The 18,043-nt window shown below is 40.0% G+C and overlaps 1 protein-coding gene across 15 annotated transcripts in view; it reads left to right on the plus strand.

Moving 5' to 3' along the window:
• Positions 1-17,791, plus strand: part of obsl1b (obscurin like cytoskeletal adaptor 1b) — a 35,636-nt gene extending 17,845 nt beyond the window's left edge. For 11 of the 15 annotated variants that reach the window (XM_036569849.1, XM_036569865.1, XM_036569927.1 and 8 more), the window contains 18 exons: positions 117-392; positions 2,872-3,144; positions 3,358-3,633; positions 3,842-4,117; positions 4,202-4,477; positions 5,126-5,401; positions 5,512-5,781; positions 6,066-6,332; positions 7,038-7,307; positions 7,832-8,098; positions 9,208-9,474; positions 11,960-12,072; positions 12,329-12,482; positions 13,756-13,917; positions 14,142-14,246; positions 14,328-14,594; positions 16,535-16,805; positions 17,280-17,791. In XM_036569849.1, the coding sequence (XP_036425742.1) occupies positions 117-392; positions 2,872-3,144; positions 3,358-3,633; positions 3,842-4,117; positions 4,202-4,477; positions 5,126-5,401; positions 5,512-5,781; positions 6,066-6,332; positions 7,038-7,307; positions 7,832-8,098; positions 9,208-9,474; positions 11,960-12,072; positions 12,329-12,482; positions 13,756-13,917; positions 14,142-14,246; positions 14,328-14,594; positions 16,535-16,805; positions 17,280-17,283 (4,070 nt within the window). In that variant the 3' untranslated portion in view covers positions 17,284-17,791. The remainder of the gene's footprint in view (positions 1-116; positions 393-2,871; positions 3,145-3,357; positions 3,634-3,841; positions 4,118-4,201; positions 4,478-5,125; positions 5,402-5,511; positions 5,782-6,065; positions 6,333-7,037; positions 7,308-7,831; positions 8,099-9,207; positions 9,475-11,959; positions 12,073-12,328; positions 12,483-13,755; positions 13,918-14,141; positions 14,247-14,327; positions 14,595-16,534; positions 16,806-17,279) is intronic. The other 4 variants (XM_036569971.1, XM_036569953.1, XM_036569962.1 and 1 more) reach the window with 2 other exon arrangements.
• Positions 17,792-18,043: the final 252 nt, after the last annotated feature.

Genomic DNA, 18,043 nt, shown 5'->3' on the forward strand with positions numbered 1-18,043 from the left:
AAGCCATCAACATCAGTGCTTGACCTTAATGCATGCTTGTTAGAAAAATAGTGCAAAATATGCAGATAGAAAGGAGGATTGTCACCAAACAACTAATGTGTTTTATTTGTTTGTAGCACCTCCTGTGACATTTGTCTATATGCCAGAGGAAGAGCTCCACAGAAATATTATGGAACAGGACAATCTCTTCCTTTGTTGTGAGGTGTCCAGGTTTGATGCTGCTACACAGTGGTACAAAGATGGAGTTGAAATACAGCCCAGTGACAAAGTTCTAATAGAGACAGAAAACACCATACGGAAACTGATTATCCAGTCTGTTCAGCTGTCAGATGCTGGAGTGTACACTTGCCGTGCAGGAGACAATGCCTTAATCTTCAAGGTTAATGTAAGAGGTCAGTGAACTATATAAGTTTTTGTACGTTTGATGTGAAGTTGAAGGTGTGTTGCAATGTACATACATATAGAGAAAGAACACACAACAATATGACCCATGAAAAAAGAAGACTTAAAGAAAGTCAAACATGAATACATAAACTGTAAATATCTAATACTAAAAATAAATACAACACTAAAACACCATATATAACAATGTACTTATATAATATTACTTATGTCAAATCAAATCAAATCAAATCAAATCAGATTTATTGTCACATCACAAGAGTACAGGGACACAGGTGAGTGAAAAACTTGAGTGCGAGTTCCACAAATTATGCAGAGAACAGTATTTACACATAGATAAACAAAACTATGGATAGGATAGAAGAATAGATAAAACCAATTTAACTAAAATATATACATATAATCTTACACAATAACTTAAAAATAATAATATTGCACTGAGACATATAATATTGCACTGGGAATGTAGAGTGAGTGTAATCAACTATATACTATATATAGTAATGGATATTACAATGCTATGTAGATGTGCAAATAATCACACTAGGTGTGGAGGTAGAAGATGGTACAGTAGGTGGCAGAGTATTTAGTAAAGTGCAAGGTACAGGAAGTTAAGTGGAAGCGCAGGGGGAGAGTATTGTCTTTGGATAGGTATTCAAAGTCCAGCTATGCAAGTAAAGTGCGGGAGTACAGTGGGTGCACGTACGTGTAATGGGAAGGGTTGGGCTGGGCAGAGCAGTGATTACTGGCTGTTCAATAGCCTGGTTGCATGGGGGAAGAAGCTGTCTTTGAGCCGACTGGTTCTGGCTTTTAAGCTTCTGAGCCTCCTACCACTCGGCAGCTGAGAGAACAGACAGTGACTAGGATGGGAGGGGTCCTTCATAATCCTTCTGGATTTCCTCAGGCAGCGACTGGTGTATAAATCCAATAGGTTAGGGAGCTGAACCCCGGTGATGGACTGTGCTGTCCGCACCACCCTCTGCAGAGATTTCCTCTCACGAACAGTACAGTTCCCGTACCAGGTGGTGATGCTGCCCGTCAGGATGCTTTCCACAGTGCAGGTGTAGAAGGTCTTAAGGATGCTGGGGTTCAGGCCAAACCTCCTCAGCCTTCTGAGGAAGTAGAGGCGCTGGTGGGCCTTCTTCACCACCTGTGAGGTGTGCACTGCCCATGTCAGGTCCTCGCTGATGTGAACACCGAGAAACTTAAAGCTGCTGACCCTCTCTACCGCAGTCCCATTGATGGAAATCGATGGGTGTACTGTCTCCTGCTTCCTGAAGTCCACGATCAGCTCCTTGGTCTTACTGACGTTTAGAGAGAGGTTATTCTCCTGGCACCAGTTTTCCAGGATTTTAACCTCCTCTCTGTAGGCCGATTCATCGCTGTTGGAGATCAGGCCCACAACTGTTGTGTCGTCAGCAAACTTTATGATGACGTTGGAGCTGTGTCTAGCAGTGCAGTCATGGGTGTACAGGGAGTACAGGAGCGGGCTGAGCACACAACCCTGGGGGGCTCCGATGTTGAGGGTCAAAGAGGAGGATGTGATACTTCCCATCCTTACCACCTGCCGTCGGTCCGTCAGGAAGTTCAGGATCCAGCTGCACAGTGTGCTGTTCAGACCCAGATCCCGGAGCTTGCAGTCGAGCCTCGAAGGAACGATTGTGTTGAATGCTGAACTGTAGTCTACAAACAGCATTCTCACATACGTGTCCTTCTTTTCCAGGTGGGAGAGGGCAGTGTGCAGGGTCAGGGCGATTGCATCGTCGGTGGATCTATTCCGCCTATATGCAAATTGCAGTGGGTCCAGGGTGGCAGGCAGTGAGGAACAGATGATATCTCTGACCAGCCTCTCAAAGCATTTGCTTACGATGGAGGTCAGGGCAACAGGTCGCCAGTCGTTCAGACAGGTAATACTAGCTGTCTTTGGAACTGGCACAATGGTGGCTAGTTTGAAACTAGCTGGCACGACCGAGAGAGACAGTGAGGTGTTATAGATGTCTGCAAAAACTCCTGCTAGTTCCCTGTAGCAGGCTTTAAGCACTCTCCCGGGAATGCCATCTGGTCCTGCTGACTTGCGTGGGTTCACCCTCTTGAAGGCTTTGCACACATCAGCTACGGAGACGGAGGGGGCGTTGGGATCAGCTGTGGGCGGGGCGCTCTCCAGTGGTGTTGCGGGAATTCCGTCGAAGCGAGCGTAGAAGTTATTAAGCTCGTCCGGCAGATCAGCGCTGGTACTGGGCAGAGTGCGAGAGGCAGTTTTATAGTCAGAGATTGTATTTAACCCCTGCCATAAGCTTCGTGTGTTGCATAAGCTTCGTGTGTTATGTAATATATTTATGTAATATATTTATAATTAGTAGGAATATAAGGAGCTTCCTTGTGCTTTAATAATTCAGCTTTCAATTAGATTAAAATCCAAAATATTATGTGTTATGATCATTATTATTATTGTGTATTTTTGCTCCACAGAGCCTCCAGTAATGATAGTCTATCCCAAGGAAGATGTTCACCTTGATCGTCATGTTCCTGAGGAAGTAGTCCTCAGCTGTGAACTTTCCCGCCCCAATGGAAAAGTGACTTGGCTCAAAGATGGACAAAAACTTCAAGAAAGTGAAAACATAAAGCTAAAGACAGAAGGTCCTTACAGGAGGCTAAAGATTCTTCACAGCAGAGTTGAGGATTCAGGAGAATATGTCTGCGACACAGCTGATGACTCAAAGTTCTTTTATCTCAGCATTAAAGGTACCAAAATTATTTTATATTATTTACACAGTTATAGGAACATCTACATTGTAATTGTCAACTGTGGTCATGGCTAAGTTGCAGAAGGAGAAAGACAGAAATATAAAATGACACTTAAAAAATGACACTTTAAAATAGGTCAGTTTCATCTGAATGATATTCTGATTTGTCTGACTGCATCAGGCAGTGAGTTCTTGGTATGTGTTCCTCTAGAACCTCCAGTGCGCATCGTTTCTCCAAGTCAATCCCAAATGGAACTTTGCCAGCAAACATCAGAGAGGATGGTGCTGAGTTGCGAAATTTCCAGACCCAACGCTTCCGTGCGCTGGTATCGTGATGGGCTTGAAGTAGAAGAGAACAACAACCTAATACTGGAAGTTGATGGTGTTTACAGAAGACTCATAATACCAGAGACAACAGTCAGTGATTCTGCAGAATACGTGTGTGACACAGCTGAAGACTCTGTGACTTTCTTCGTAAATATTGCAGGTGCTCCAAAAAACTGCTGTAAACTTGTCCAAAAAACAGAACTTTTATGTTCAGTGCTACAAAATGCAGAGATTATAACCCGTTATACACTGTTGAAGTTACTGCTAGTGAGAGTTTATTCATCCTTCATACCTGTTTTGGAAAAATAACAAAAACTGAAAAATTCTTACAGGTTTACTGAAACTTGTTTTACTGTTATTTGTTGTAGAACCACCAGTGCGATTTATTCGGCCAAGGAAAATGGCCTACGAAGTAGAAAAATTTGTTGGAGATACAGTAGTCCTTGACTGTGAGGTGTCTAGATCAAACGCCGAAGTCAGCTGGAAGAAGAATGGAGAGGAGATTGACGAGAACAGCAACATAACGATAACTGAAGATGGCAGTAGTCGACAGTTAACGATTCATTCAGCAGTGCTTGAGGATACAGGCCAATACGTCTGTGATGCTAAAGATGATGTAATGGACTTCCATTTGAAAATACTTGGTAAGTTTCTTTTGAAATATAACATACTGTTTTGTTTTATGCCGTACCGTCCCAATTAGAATTATTTACTTGTTTTCCTTGCAGAGCCTCCAATTAAATTTCTGCAAAAAGCTGATATATCAACAGACATACACGTTGTAGTATCAGATGCTATTGTACTGAAGTGTGAACTTTCCAGAGCAAATGGTGTAGTCCAGTGGTACAAGGACAACGAGAGAATTGTGGGTAATGAGCATTTTATCTGTGAAGAAAAAGGGGCATTCAGATCTCTGATTGTCCTGAATGCTGAGATCAGGGACTCTGGGGAATACGTATGTGACGCAAAAGATGACAAGACTGTCTTTAATGTCACAGTGCAAGGTACAAAAGAAATATCAATGACATGCCTCTGTTGGTACAGACCTACTTGATGGGAAAATAATATTATTAACATAGACACTATGTCATGTACTTTGCAAAAGTCAGAAGCCACTCTTCATTTATTTAATTTCTGGTCAAAACAGCTATTAAGTACAAGTTATTTATATGTATGTAGATATTAGATATAAGAGGTTAAAGGAAAATAAGTTAAAAAACATGAGTTTCCAAAATGATACAGATGCAGAAAAAAATGGGACACTTAACAACCGTGCAAGACCTAGTAGACCACCAAAACAAAAATTTGAAAATTAAACAAAGAAGCTGTGGGATTCTCAAAACAATAGACTGACCGATACAGACCTTAACATCATTGAGTGTGGTTGGGATAAGAAGCAGAAAATGAGGTGTGAAACAGCAAGTCTCCTGAAAATAATGGAAACGGTAATAAAGGCAAAGGGCACACTAAATACTGGAAAGTCTGACGTTGTATTTAGTTATTAAGGCTTTAATGTAATTTTCTGTTAAATGTGTTTTTTACTTGTACTTAATGGGAGCTTTGAATGGAAATTATATAAATGAAGCTTGGTCTCATTTGCACAGTACTGTAGATTTGAAGAACTAAAACCAGATTTCCTGTTTTCTGTTCAGAAGCACCAGTCTCTATCCTAGGAAACTCTGGGAATCCAGAACACTACACACTGGTTGCTGGGGATGAGCTGATACTTGCGTGCGAGGTGTCTCGAGAGAATGCCTTTGTTCAGTGGCTTTGCAATGGTAGAGTGCTGCAAGCAGATTCAAGAACACATATTGAAAGTAGAGGCACAATGAGAAAATTTGTGCTTTCAAGCCTTGACATATTTGACTCGGGAGAATATGTCTGTGATGCTACCGATGACAAAATGACAACAATAGTAACAGTTCAAGGCAAGCTTACTTTTGATTCACTGAATATAGAATATAAAATAAGTATGCTGTAAGCTTTCCACTTTATAAGACAACTCTAACTTCCGAATGTCATTGTCTCTGTTCAATAGAGCCACCACTCAAGTTCATCAAAAAGGAAGAGAGGACAAATATTACTGCCTATGAAGAAGATAGTGTAACACTATGCGCCATCGTGAACAGGGACAATGCCCCTGTGAAGTGGCTTAAGGATGGTGATCAAATTAGGGATGATCGTTTTTGTACCACAACTGATGGATGTACTCATTACTTGACCATCAATCCTCTTAAAAGGTCTGATGCTGGAGAATATATATGTGATGTGGGCACAGATGAGATCCACTTTAGTGTCCATGTCAAAGGTAAGTCAAGTCTAAAAAATATTTGTGTGTGTTTTTGAACTTTTGACCTTAATAGCAAGTTGATCTGCAGTAGCTCTGGAATTAATGTTGGTCTTTGCCTCACAAAAATTGTAAAATACAAATAAATAGCCTAAGAGATATAGAGATATACAGAAATGTGAAGATGTCAAGGAATCTCAAGTTATGCAGAAATGAGATTGCAAGGAAATATTTTGTCCATATAATGAAGTCCAACTCGCGAGTGGTCAGACACTTTAGGTCAGTAACTATTTCTTTTGAATAAGCTATGAAGGTGAAATTCTCCAAGCCACTGGAGAACATAGTGGGACTCAAGGACAATGATGTTGTATTGAGGTGTGAACTCTACAAGTCCAAAGGAGATGTGCAATGGCTAAAGAACAACCAAGAGATCACACCAAACCGGCATTTCACAATCAGGGCAGATGGGCGAGAGAGAAGCCTCACAATACACAATGTAACAGATGACGATGCAGGAGAATATGCCTGTGAATCTAAAGATGAGAGAACATCTGCAACAGTAGTAGTTGAATGTAAGTATATTTCACTGAGGCTTTCCAACTTGATACTATCTAAAGTTACTAGATGAGTTTCTGCACAGACAGCTTAGATAAAATCATACTACAACATACAACAGCAGACCATTAGAGACAATTAACAGAGAAATGTATCCCAGTTTAGTGCAAAATTACATTACTTTAAGTTTTAGGCACCTGAGAAAATGAGATGTAAAAAGATATTTATCTTATCAGAGGGCACTAATATTTGTAGTTTTTTTACATATGTCACATATGTCAATGTGTTTGTTCAACCATTTCCAAACCCCCTTCTCATGGCAGCACAATACCTGGTTTGGCTAATCAATACTTCATTAAATTAAATCAGGTATACTGGTGGTGGAATTTATTAAATCCATGTCATGACTGGGGGCATAAAGGAGAAATACAGAACAAAACTTTGTTCATTACACTAATCCATAAGATATCAACTACTTTTTTGGAAAACATTTTACTATATTTATATTTTTTTCTACGTTCAATCACAACATAGTGTTTTTTTACAAACACACTTGTTGTCAAGACAACTGGTTTTAAATAATGTGCTTAGGTGCCTAAAACTTCTCCACAATACTCTGTGTTTAATTTGTCTAAATAAAGTAATTGTATCCAATACTATGATCTCAAACAGATCTCTTATTTTAATCTGATGCTCTTCTGTGATATCGTTTTACTTCCAAGCCCCTCGCATTGTGGAGTTTATTGCTGAGTTACACAACATAACCGTTATGGAAGGAGAAGATGCCACATTTAAGTGTGTAGTGTCCCCAGAAGATGCAGAGCTGGTCTGGTGTATGAATGGCTGGCCTATTATATCAAATGAAAGGTTTAACATCTCAAGTAATGGACTATGCCATATGCTGCACATCAACAACTGCCAAGTATCAGACAGCTGCAGGCTGACAGCCGAAGCTGAAGGCGTGATATCCAAAGCAATCCTTCAGGTTCAAGGTGGGATATCAGCTATCACTACTGCATCACTTTACATTGAATGAATCAATTATATTCCCTTAGCTTCAACATTTTCTAGCTGCCTGTTAAATCTTCATTCATTTCATGTGATAAACAGAACAATTACAAGTGTCTGTTACAAGATCAGGTTGGGGTTCTTAATAGTTCTTAAACTGTCATTGATGTAAATCTCAAATCAAACTTTTCCATTGCAACCATGAAGTGGGGAGCTTTATTAAATTCTATGAGAGCCTGGACAGGTCTTTAATGCCATGGCGACATATTTGACATAAATAATGACCCCCTCAGACATGTCTGAATTGTTGAAAAGGTGCCTATGATGGTTAGTGCTTAGCGACTTCTCCCGTTAGAATTCCACTGGTAACTGACAGAGACAAGTGGAACTACTGCGCACAGCACTAGGGAGTTGTACTAAAGCAGGCACACACAAGTCGTGTCCCTTTTAAAGTGTGTATTATAACAATATTCACAGCAGCGAGCAATCAGAGATTGTCTGTGTTTAGAGGCCCAAGTGCTGTTCACGAAGAAAATGGAGTCTGTGGTGGCGGAGGAGTATGGGGAGGCCACTCTTGAGGTGGAGGTAAGCCTGGAATCCGGGGAAGTTCAGTGGATGAGACAAGGCGTAGTCATACACCCAGGGCCCAAGTTCACCCTGAAGCAGAGCGGCCAGAAACGCTCCCTCACAATCCACAAGCTTGCCCTTTCTGACCGGGGGATGTACAGCTGCGAAACACTCCACGACCGCACGCAAGCCAAGCTCAGCGTGGAACGTGAGTCTGCACGTGCTGCTGCCTTTCTCACTATGCGCTGTTGTTATTTGTTTATCATGGTTTCTGGTGATGCTGGCCCTCTTTGCCGTTGTTGTTTTCTTTGAACAAATTCAATTAACTGAGTAAGAGTAATACGAGAGACGAGCAGCTACTTTAGTGACACTTGTTCCAGAGCTTGACGGCTAGGAACAGGTGACCAACAGAGGACTCAGTAATTCCCAGGGAGCAGATTTCTGTATTGACACAAGATCAGAGGGGTCATGATAATTCAATTAAGCATGTCAAAGGAGAACCGGATTGAGAGCTGGAGGAAGGTCTTCATGCTGTAACCTTTTAATCCCTTTTACTTGGCTGTGAAAATGTAGATATTATCAGCAGAAACAGAGAATACTCTTTGGTTCTTTTCACAACATTCCAGAACAATTGGATCACTCCTCAGCAGCAATGAAACAGCACTTGAAGTAACAGACCTCTACCCTAATTTATATTTATGTATGTTGGTAAAGAAAAGAATAATTTGTACAACATACATAAACACTGTCCAATTGAAATGTGTGTATCCATTGTAAGAAAGCAAAAAAGGAGCCTGTAGATAAGTTTAACTGCAAAAGAAAGTAATGTTTTGTAAGCTGTGGCCTTGTATAAATGAGCATGGCTAGGGGAAAGGCTGTGCTTTGGCTGTTGTTGGCACCTCTTATGAATTTGGATCTCTTTTCATTGCAGCTAAATTTATGCACTGGCCTTCAAAATCTAGGGTGGTGTCACCAACTCTCAAAAATAAACTCCCCTTTTCCATGGGGAATGCCTCTGTGTTGGAATACTTCAGAAAATGTTGGCATACCCTGGAACACAAGCAAGATATAGTGTAATCCTAATACTGGGTGGAGGAAATCAAGCAGGCAAACTCAACAACTGTCATTCTACATTATAAATATATTCTGTCCCGAAACCTCAATCTCTCAGTGTTCATCACTCTGTCTGCTCTCTATTTGTCTATCCATAAATGTTCCCCCTCATAGCTTACCGTGAAGTATCTGTAGTTTCTCTGTACCTTTCACCATGGCAACTTTTTCTAGGTTCTCATAACTGCTGTTTCCATGTACACACAGCTCGAAAAATCAAAATACGGAAAGGACTGAGTGAGGTCCAAACCTTTGAGCGCGAGACGGCATCCTTTGAGGTGGAGCTGTCACACAGCAACGTGGAGGGGGCGTGGCAGAAGGACGGGAGCCGCCTCAAAAACAACAACCACTGGCGCATGACTGCCAAAGGCCATGTGCACAGCCTTACCATCTCCAACCTGTCTCTGGAGGACACTGGCACCTACACATTCTCCGCTGAGAATGTAAGGTCATCTGCTAGGCTCATTGTTAAAGGTAAACATACTGATTACAACTATATATAGAAAGAGATATAGGTCAGTGCAGGAAGGACTAATCAAGTTGGTGATCCATTTGAATCTGTTAGTCTGGATGGGCTTACCAAGTGCACTCTTGATGTTCACAAAATGGGCCATTGATACTTCTCCACATGAAGCACAGCAGGTTCTAATCAAATGCCCAAAATAACACGTTTTCAAATAAATAACTTGGACAATTGAGGCACTGTTCATTAAAGGAATGATTCAGAGAAAAATCAAATTTACACAATTTTCCACTCACCCCAGATGTAGTCGATTGACCAAGACATGTTTGGTGCCCAAATTTTGTTTCCTTGGGTTATAGCTGGAGCTATGACGCTAATGTTGCTAACAAACATTAAAGTCAATAGTCACCTATATCTTTTTGTAAATACATGCCCAAAATTTCTCTCAAGCCGCATCCTGGTCTTCATTGAGGTTGCATAGACCTGTCAATGTGGTTTAGAGCACAGTGTGCACAGTGTGACTTACTGTGAGCTATAAAAATGATCAGAACTTCGCTGTGTAGTTGATGGCAGCAGTCAGCCATTTAAGATAACACCTGTTGTCTAAAGTGAACACAGGTCTCGTCAGCTATACAGTGAAGTTTTGAGCAGTTTGAGAGAAGTTTTGACTATTGACTAGTGCTTGTTTGTAGCTCTAAAACTAATGTAGTTTGTAGTTTAAAAGTAATAAATAAAAAAATTAGACACCAAACATGTCTTGGCTGATCAACTACAAGTGGGGTAAGTGGAAACTTGCATAGAAGAGTTTTTTGCTAAATTGTTCATTTAAATAATATTTAAGAATTTCAGTAACATTTTAAAGTCTGTGTAAATTCAGAAATTTGTTTCTAAATACATTATACATGTTAAAAAATGCTGAAAACGTGAAAAGACTGAACTATGTTTTTCATCGTTTTTGTGTTCAGGATTTTTGGGTGGGCCTGAAATCATGGCTCAATGACGCACTGGAGCCATACTTAGCATGACCCCTCCCTCCAATTGTATAACGGTATAAAAAATAGAGCACATTAGCATCAGCGATTCTTCTAGCCTAACTGTATTTGGCTAGATTGTGCTAGTCAGTAATACCTATTGCTAACTTGCATAAATGGGGGAAAAAATTTCCATTCTGCTACAGACTGAGTGTGTTTGGTGTGAGAAACTCAGAACACACTTTTACTACTACTTTACACGGACTTTAAAAACCGACTACTGAATTTGATGCGTTGTGCTATGCGCAGAAGAATCTGTGGCGATCATTTATCCACCAACTGTCATGGTGATTTGACTGTCAGGAGCTCAGCCATGGTAGTTAACAGTACACCAAGGTATGATGCAAGTCTTTAAAACGATTGAATTTCAGACTTTGATGACCGAACAAAGGAATGGATTGATGGCTTTTGCTCTGGCTCTGACTACGTGTCAACTTACACATATAAAAAGACTTGGATCACATGATCAGAGTATAGCTACCAAAACTTTTCAGGCATTCACAAGCATAAGTTCGTAGTGTAAGGTAATCTCTCGTATGCCAGGTCACTCAATAGGGCTTATCTGTTGGAGTCTGGGAGCTGTCAGTGAGGATGACAATAGCTTGAAAATGCCACTACAACAAAGGGATCCCTACGCATACCTTATCAGAGCCAAGCTAAAGTATGGATATGTCCAACCCCATTATACTGCAGGCTGGCTTATGGATATCTGGCTATTAAAGACTCAAAGGGAGCAAAGGAGGTCAGCTAAATGTGATCTGCAGGTCTGCACTGGTCTGTCTAATAGTTTGTAAACACAGAGGACAGTCTGCTTCTTGAAAATGCTCAACACATTCAGAAGCGTCACCATCAGGTCATGTTAGGGTAAAAGCCACAAGAAAAGGCCCACTCTTGTTTCAGATCTGATCTGGAAAAAAAAATCCACAGGTGCTTCTGTCCACCCGTCCACTGTGTGAAAACAACTGACCACTATGAGTCTGAAAGAATGCGCAGCTGTCAGGAAGCACTTACTGAGAAAAGGAAATTGATAAGAAAAAGAAATTTTGCTCTAGAACATGAAACCAGACATTTGAGATGTCAAGTAAAGTTTTATGGACTGAGTCTAAATTTGTAATCTGGATTACTTGGACTGTGAGAAGCTGAAAATGCAACTAATGTCTTGAAAAAGTTGAAAAACCGTGAAACCTGCAATAAAAACAAAGGGTAGACACAATAAATCCTTGAAATTTAATACTATATTTAGATGTTGAGGCTTCTATTTAATGTTCTATGTATTTTCTGCTTTTTTCGGATGCTAAATAATGAAAACGTGTGCTTAATGACAGTTTTGACAGGAAATTAAATAAATGATGGGTGGTCTCTGACTTTTGCACAGTACTGTAGATGTTACCAAAGTTATTGTACATTTCTACCAACAAACTGGGCTAATTCACAGCTGAAAATGTTCTCTCCTCAATCTTTTCAGAGACACCAGTATCCATTCTGAAAAAGCTAGAGGATAGCACTTTTCCAGAGGGCACTGGAGCTACACTTGAGTGTGAGCTGTCCAGGCATAATGTTGATGTTAAGTGGACAAAGGTAAGATTTTCTCAAACGGTCTGCATTTTTATTTATTTCTGTCAATTGCATTAAACCCTGTAAACACTTCTGGAAGCATATAAATAATTAAGAGACAGATACTTTTAAATTACTGTTCAATAATAGTAATAATTCTAAGTATTTTCACCATAAGATTAAATTAGACTGCACACATTTAATGCATTTTGAAGATGGAGACTATGATGTTTTGAAAGCTTGAAATTCAGGTTATCAGTGGTCTTTTTCTATAACCTAGAATGGACTAGAACTTAAATCAGGCAAGAACCTTCGCATATACTCCATGGGGAGGAAGCGCTTCCTACAGATCTTGAGATGTGAGCTGGGAGATTCAGGTGTATATGTGTGCGACGCTGGAGATGCCACTACTTCCTGCTCTGTGGAAGTCTATGGTAATGAAAGGAGATTTATAAATAACATTTCCACAGCCCTAAACCTGCAGCATGTGTCCCTCAGTACAACACTGCCACCCACAGGACAAAGGATAGTAACACTTTAAAGGGGAATTCCACTGATGTTTCAAAATTTAGGTGTAATTAAATCCTTACGATAAATTAAATAAATGTGTCAGGCTCCAGTCCTCGCGGGCCAAAACACTGCAGACATCAGCACAATGCCTCATTATACACACCTAAATCAGCTCATCAGCTATTTAGCAAGGCCTTCATGAACTGAATTCAGAGTGTTAGATAAAGGTAATCGCTAATCTCTCAGCACTTTGACTCAAAAGATCCCCAGTTTGACATGCCTGATGTAGACAAAGTCTTTGAGTGGTTTGACTTGAAATGCTTCTTTCTAGAGAAACTTACTAAATCAGAATTGTTTGCAGCAGTGGTGATAGGAACCAGACATCATAAAGAGTTTAATGCCTCACAGAAAATGATTACATAAAACAGGTACAAACACACTGCCTGACGTCTGACACATTGTTTTATGATAGTTTTGATGTGTGGTAAGGAGAGGTACATGCAGGGTGACGGAAAGGCATTTACCACTGTTTTATCTTTATCATAATTAAATATAAAAATTCAGATGAGTGTTTTACTGGTCAGTTTGAATAGTAAATAAAATGCCTTTATTGATGTTGTGGACATCGAGACCCCTGGTTTCTCTATAGCGAACCATTTTGCATCAAACCACTCTGAATGACTTTGTTTTCATCTCAAACACTGAATTATACAGAATGTCCCTAAATTTACATAATAGGAAGAAGAAAGCTGTAATTATATTTAATTTCTTAAGAGAACAGTTACTGAAGCTCCTTACAGAATACAATGATATAAATTAAAATAAACAATAATCTACAGTAAACTCGTCCATTACAAGTTACACTCCAATCAGTGTGAATTAACTGTAGTCCGCAGAAGCTCTAGCAATTTGTCCCCCTTTATTGGTGGAGATATCCTGTTCTTTGTTTGAGAGTGATGGACAGGAAAGGTTGCCAGCCAGTCAGTCACACATTGGTCCTAGGTTAGATGGTCATATAAAACGATGGAGCAACAAAACGGCCTCCGCAAAGCTTTGAGAATCTGGCCTTAGACTCATCTCTGACCTGTACCTTCAGTTTTAAAGACAGTCGTGGTTGTAGTTTTAAATTAAAGCATTTACACTCAGTCGAATGCAGATATACAGTGGCTACAACTGTGTGATTTGCTTTCGGGACAGAGAGGGAGCTTGAAGTGTTGCAGAGTCTGGAAGATCTGGATATTCAAGAGGACCAGAATGCTGTGTTTATGTGTGAAGTATCACTGGATGACGTACCTGGAGAGTGGTTCAAGAATGGGGAGAAAATCAAACCCACCAGCACCATCAAGATCCGACAGGAAGGTTAAGTGTACAGTTTTACTTTAAGATCTACACAAAGCTGGCTTTACAGTATTTACTGTCCTCCTTTGTTCCACGTTGCTCAGTGGGCTATTTCCATAAATTATATCAATGTTATTCAACATGAAAATCCCTGTCTTTCCCTAATAACATTCAAATCCTGAATATGGACTTCAGCAATGTTCAATGCAACGTGCTAACAACTTATATTTTGCCCTGATGCGCAGGAACCAAGCACTTTCTTCTCATGTGCAATGTTAAAGGAGAAGATTCAGGAGAGATTAAATTTGTTGCCAAGAATGTTGAGTCCACTGCTTACCTAGAGGTGGAGGGTAAGTATTTCATTTCCTTTGAATCAATTCACTGTGTCTGGCCTGTCTGTGATAATGCCGTATATCCTTTGCTCTTCTCAGAACTCCCTGTGAGCATAGTGAAGCCGCTACAAGACAAAACAGCTTTGGAGAAGAGCCGCGTCATACTGGACTGCACGGTGTCCAATCCTCGGTGCAGCATCCGTTGGTATAAAGGCAGGAACGTTATCCTACCCTCAGAGCGCTTTGAGATTTGCAGTGAAGGCTGCTATCGCAAGCTTGTCATTCAGCAGGTGGCCCTGGAGGATGAAGGTACATACAGTGTCCAGGTGGGCGACTATACGTGCTCAGCAAGACTCACTGTGGAAGGTGAGACTAACTCAACATTACTATGTTTCGATCCTAATGCAGGGAGGTTCTTATCATGTCAAATCCTGCGAAATATTTTGCATATATTGCTAGCTAATAAAAATTCATTTAACAAACTGGGGGGAAAATGTAAGAGGTAGACTAACAAAGTAAACCAGCTAACTACACAGTTGACGTTTTTTTATTCATATGACTTCAACATGAGTGCCATAATTTTGGCAATTTAGGTTAAACAGAAATTCTTATACAAAATGGCATGTGAAACAATGCAAGTATCTCACCATTATTGGATGTAGCTTGTTGGAAAAGGTCAAGGTGTCAGTCACTTCTTTATTTGTCCTGTACTGCCCTCTAGTGGCTGACTCCAAACTGCACAAGAGGCAAGCTTCCCAATTTAGCCTGGATACTTGAAGACAGTCATAAAAAGCACACAAAATTAATGGAGTCTTTGCTTGCCAGTTATGCTAAATGGCATCATCACAGTAAAATCAATTATTGCTATAATTGTTGTTATTTTGATTAACCTTTAGAGAGATGCAAAGTGCGATTTTGTTTCTTCATCAATACAAGTTCTGTATGGTGAGATAATTCTAAGGTTATATTTGTAATATGGATATGTAACCATGAAATGTAAAACCACTAGAAATGTGCTGTGCAACCAAATACAGACAAATGACAAATTAAAGGGAAAACAAAGTGTTTTTTAGTAAGGAGTTGGGCCAGTATGAACCACCAGAACAGCTTCAGTGTGACTTGGCATAGATTCTACCATCTCTGAAAATGTACTCAAGGGTTGGAATGCTTTTCTTCCAAAAGTTATTCGTTCATTTGGTGTTTTAATGATGATGGTGGAGAACACGCAAGTGCAAATCTTCCCTAGGGGTTCATTTGAGTTGAGATGTGGTGACTGCGAAGACCATATCATATGATTTACATAATTTCCGTACCCATTAAACCATTGACCCCTCGTGCCCTGTGGCACGAAGAAGTGTTTCATCATAGGATAAAGGTGATCAGTCAGAATAACTTTGTATTAATTTACAGTGACCCTCTCCTCTGAGGGGACAAGTAGACCCAAACTATTCCAATGAAATATCACCCCCGCCACAGCATAACATATACACCAGACCCCTTTACTGAAGGGGTTAATCATTCAGGCCTGTACTGCTCTCTTGGTGTATGCCACACATGCGCTCACCCACGTGTGGAGAATATAGTGAAGGATGACTCATCTAACCTTATTACTTTTTTTGCACATCTATGTACACCAGTGTCTATGGTTTTTACGTCACTGAACTCTCAAATGTGCATTTGTCTTTGTAATTATGAGTTTATGCACCACAAGCCGACTATAATATCAGTCTTTGTAATTAGGAGTTATGCACTGCTACCCTACTATAATATCCCTCTCTGTGTGGACTTCTTGCTGATACAGTCTGATCACGTAGTGCCTTGACATTCTCAGTCACCTGAGGAACATCTGCCCTTTTGTTATTCCTTACATATTGCAGTAATGCATGACATCATGATTACTGCGTATTTGCTTTTGCCCACAACTTCCAACTCTATTTACTGATCTCTTTCCCATAAATCTAAATGCAGATGTCATTTTAGTGACTGTTTCTAGTGAAACACCAGTCAGTTGAGCAGTTTTTATGACTGAAGCACCTGCCATCAGTGCCCCAGTAATGAAGCCTCTTTCAAAATCAATTAAATCTTTTACTCTTGATCTAAAATCAAGGTCGACTGGGCCTGCTCAGCCTTTTACGGATGCTATAGAGCATGGTGGGATGTTAATTGCTTAATTGTATCATGCAGTTCACCTGTTTGGAAGCATCTGCACTTATGTTTCTCCACACATTGCTTCAGGTTTTCCTGCAGTTTGTCACCCATCTGTATATGATATGGATGTTGAAATGCTTGCTTGTTTGTTCCAACAGCCCAGTCAATCTTGATGGTACAAGATTTGCAGGACGTGGAGGTGAAAGCCCCAGAGGAGGCCTGTTTTGCATGTGAGGTGTCCGTGCCTGTACTCAAGGCTCCCGTTTGGACTCTGAACGGAGAGGTACTGCAGCCGGGGCCCAGAGTTCTTCTGGAGAAAATGGGAACAGTGCACCGGCTCACCCTGAGGCAGACATCAGAGGACATGAGTGGTGTGGTGGAATTTGTTTCAGGAAAGGCGAAAAGCACTGCAAAACTGCATGTCAAAGAGTAAGTAATGTTTTGTAGCTCTAAAGTGAGAAAATGACGTGCTTAGACTGAGCTTAAATGTACATTCTTTTGATATTCATCTTTTGTTATTTCTTGATTAATGATTATATGGGTAGAACAACTTATCTTCTCACTCCTTTCTAATATCAAGTATGAAATGTTCTTCACCAGCTTGGGTGGAACTGTATGCAAGTGTACTTTTAGAGAATAAATACAAATTAGACCAAAAAGTATATGGAAATTTAATACATTGAATCGATATCAAGCTTAGTGTTATGCTGTATGTAGGAATAGTAATCACTGCTTGTGAAAGGGAGCCATTTGGAATATCTATTCTAGGACATAGAGCCTGAACTTGTAGTATGAACCCAGTTTAGTTTGAAACTCAGTTTAGAATAAGAACTTGGCAAGTCAGTGCAGACTGTAAAATGGAGATTTATGGTTTGATCTGTCCTCTCCACTTTTAATCCACAGATAATCCTTGAGACATGGAACCATCTTGACCTTGTGATTACTGAAATTGATGCCTTGAAGCCAGAGAGTGAAGACATATTCTGCTATTCTTTAATGGGTCAGTGAATGAGGAGTCTCTTTAAAAAGATATTCAAGAGAAATTTTTACAGAATGTGCTTATGTACACCCACATCTATACAGTCAATCTAAATGTTTTGCACTCATCAGAAATTTTAGGCCTGCACAAAAATCTATAACTGTACTTCTTTATTTAAAGTTACAATTTAATATCACAGTATTCCCCATACTCTCCAAGGTTACTGTTAGTTATAATACACTTTGTGTTGGCATAGCACTACTGTCAGTTTATATATCATGGTTTTGTGCATTGTAAATGTCAGTAGACTTACAGTTAACAGTGTCAGGATGAACCTGCAGCTCATGTATTACATTAACAAAACTTAAATTGGTTGAAAAGTCAGTATTTAATTCCTTTAAAATTATGTACATTGTCCTTTGTATAGAAACCTTTTTTCTAAGTAAGTGTTGTTTTGTGGAATGCAGGTTAAAAGGATATTGGGAGGCATAGAATAATATAGGTGTGAACAATCACAGGGCCAAAAGGTTATCGTAGGAAGGCTGAGTACTGAGTGCTAGTTGCATCACATATATGACAGCAAGTCAGAATTATCTGTTAAATCTACACATTAATCAGTGCAGTAGGGAAACGGTGTCATTGACATATAAATGGAAATGTTTTCTTTAGCAGTTGACCTTTTGCATCA

This window comes from Colossoma macropomum, unplaced genomic scaffold, assembly GCF_904425465.1.
Source record: "Colossoma macropomum unplaced genomic scaffold, Colossoma_macropomum, whole genome shotgun sequence".
Classification (NCBI taxonomy): domain Eukaryota; kingdom Metazoa; phylum Chordata; class Actinopteri; order Characiformes; family Serrasalmidae; genus Colossoma; species Colossoma macropomum.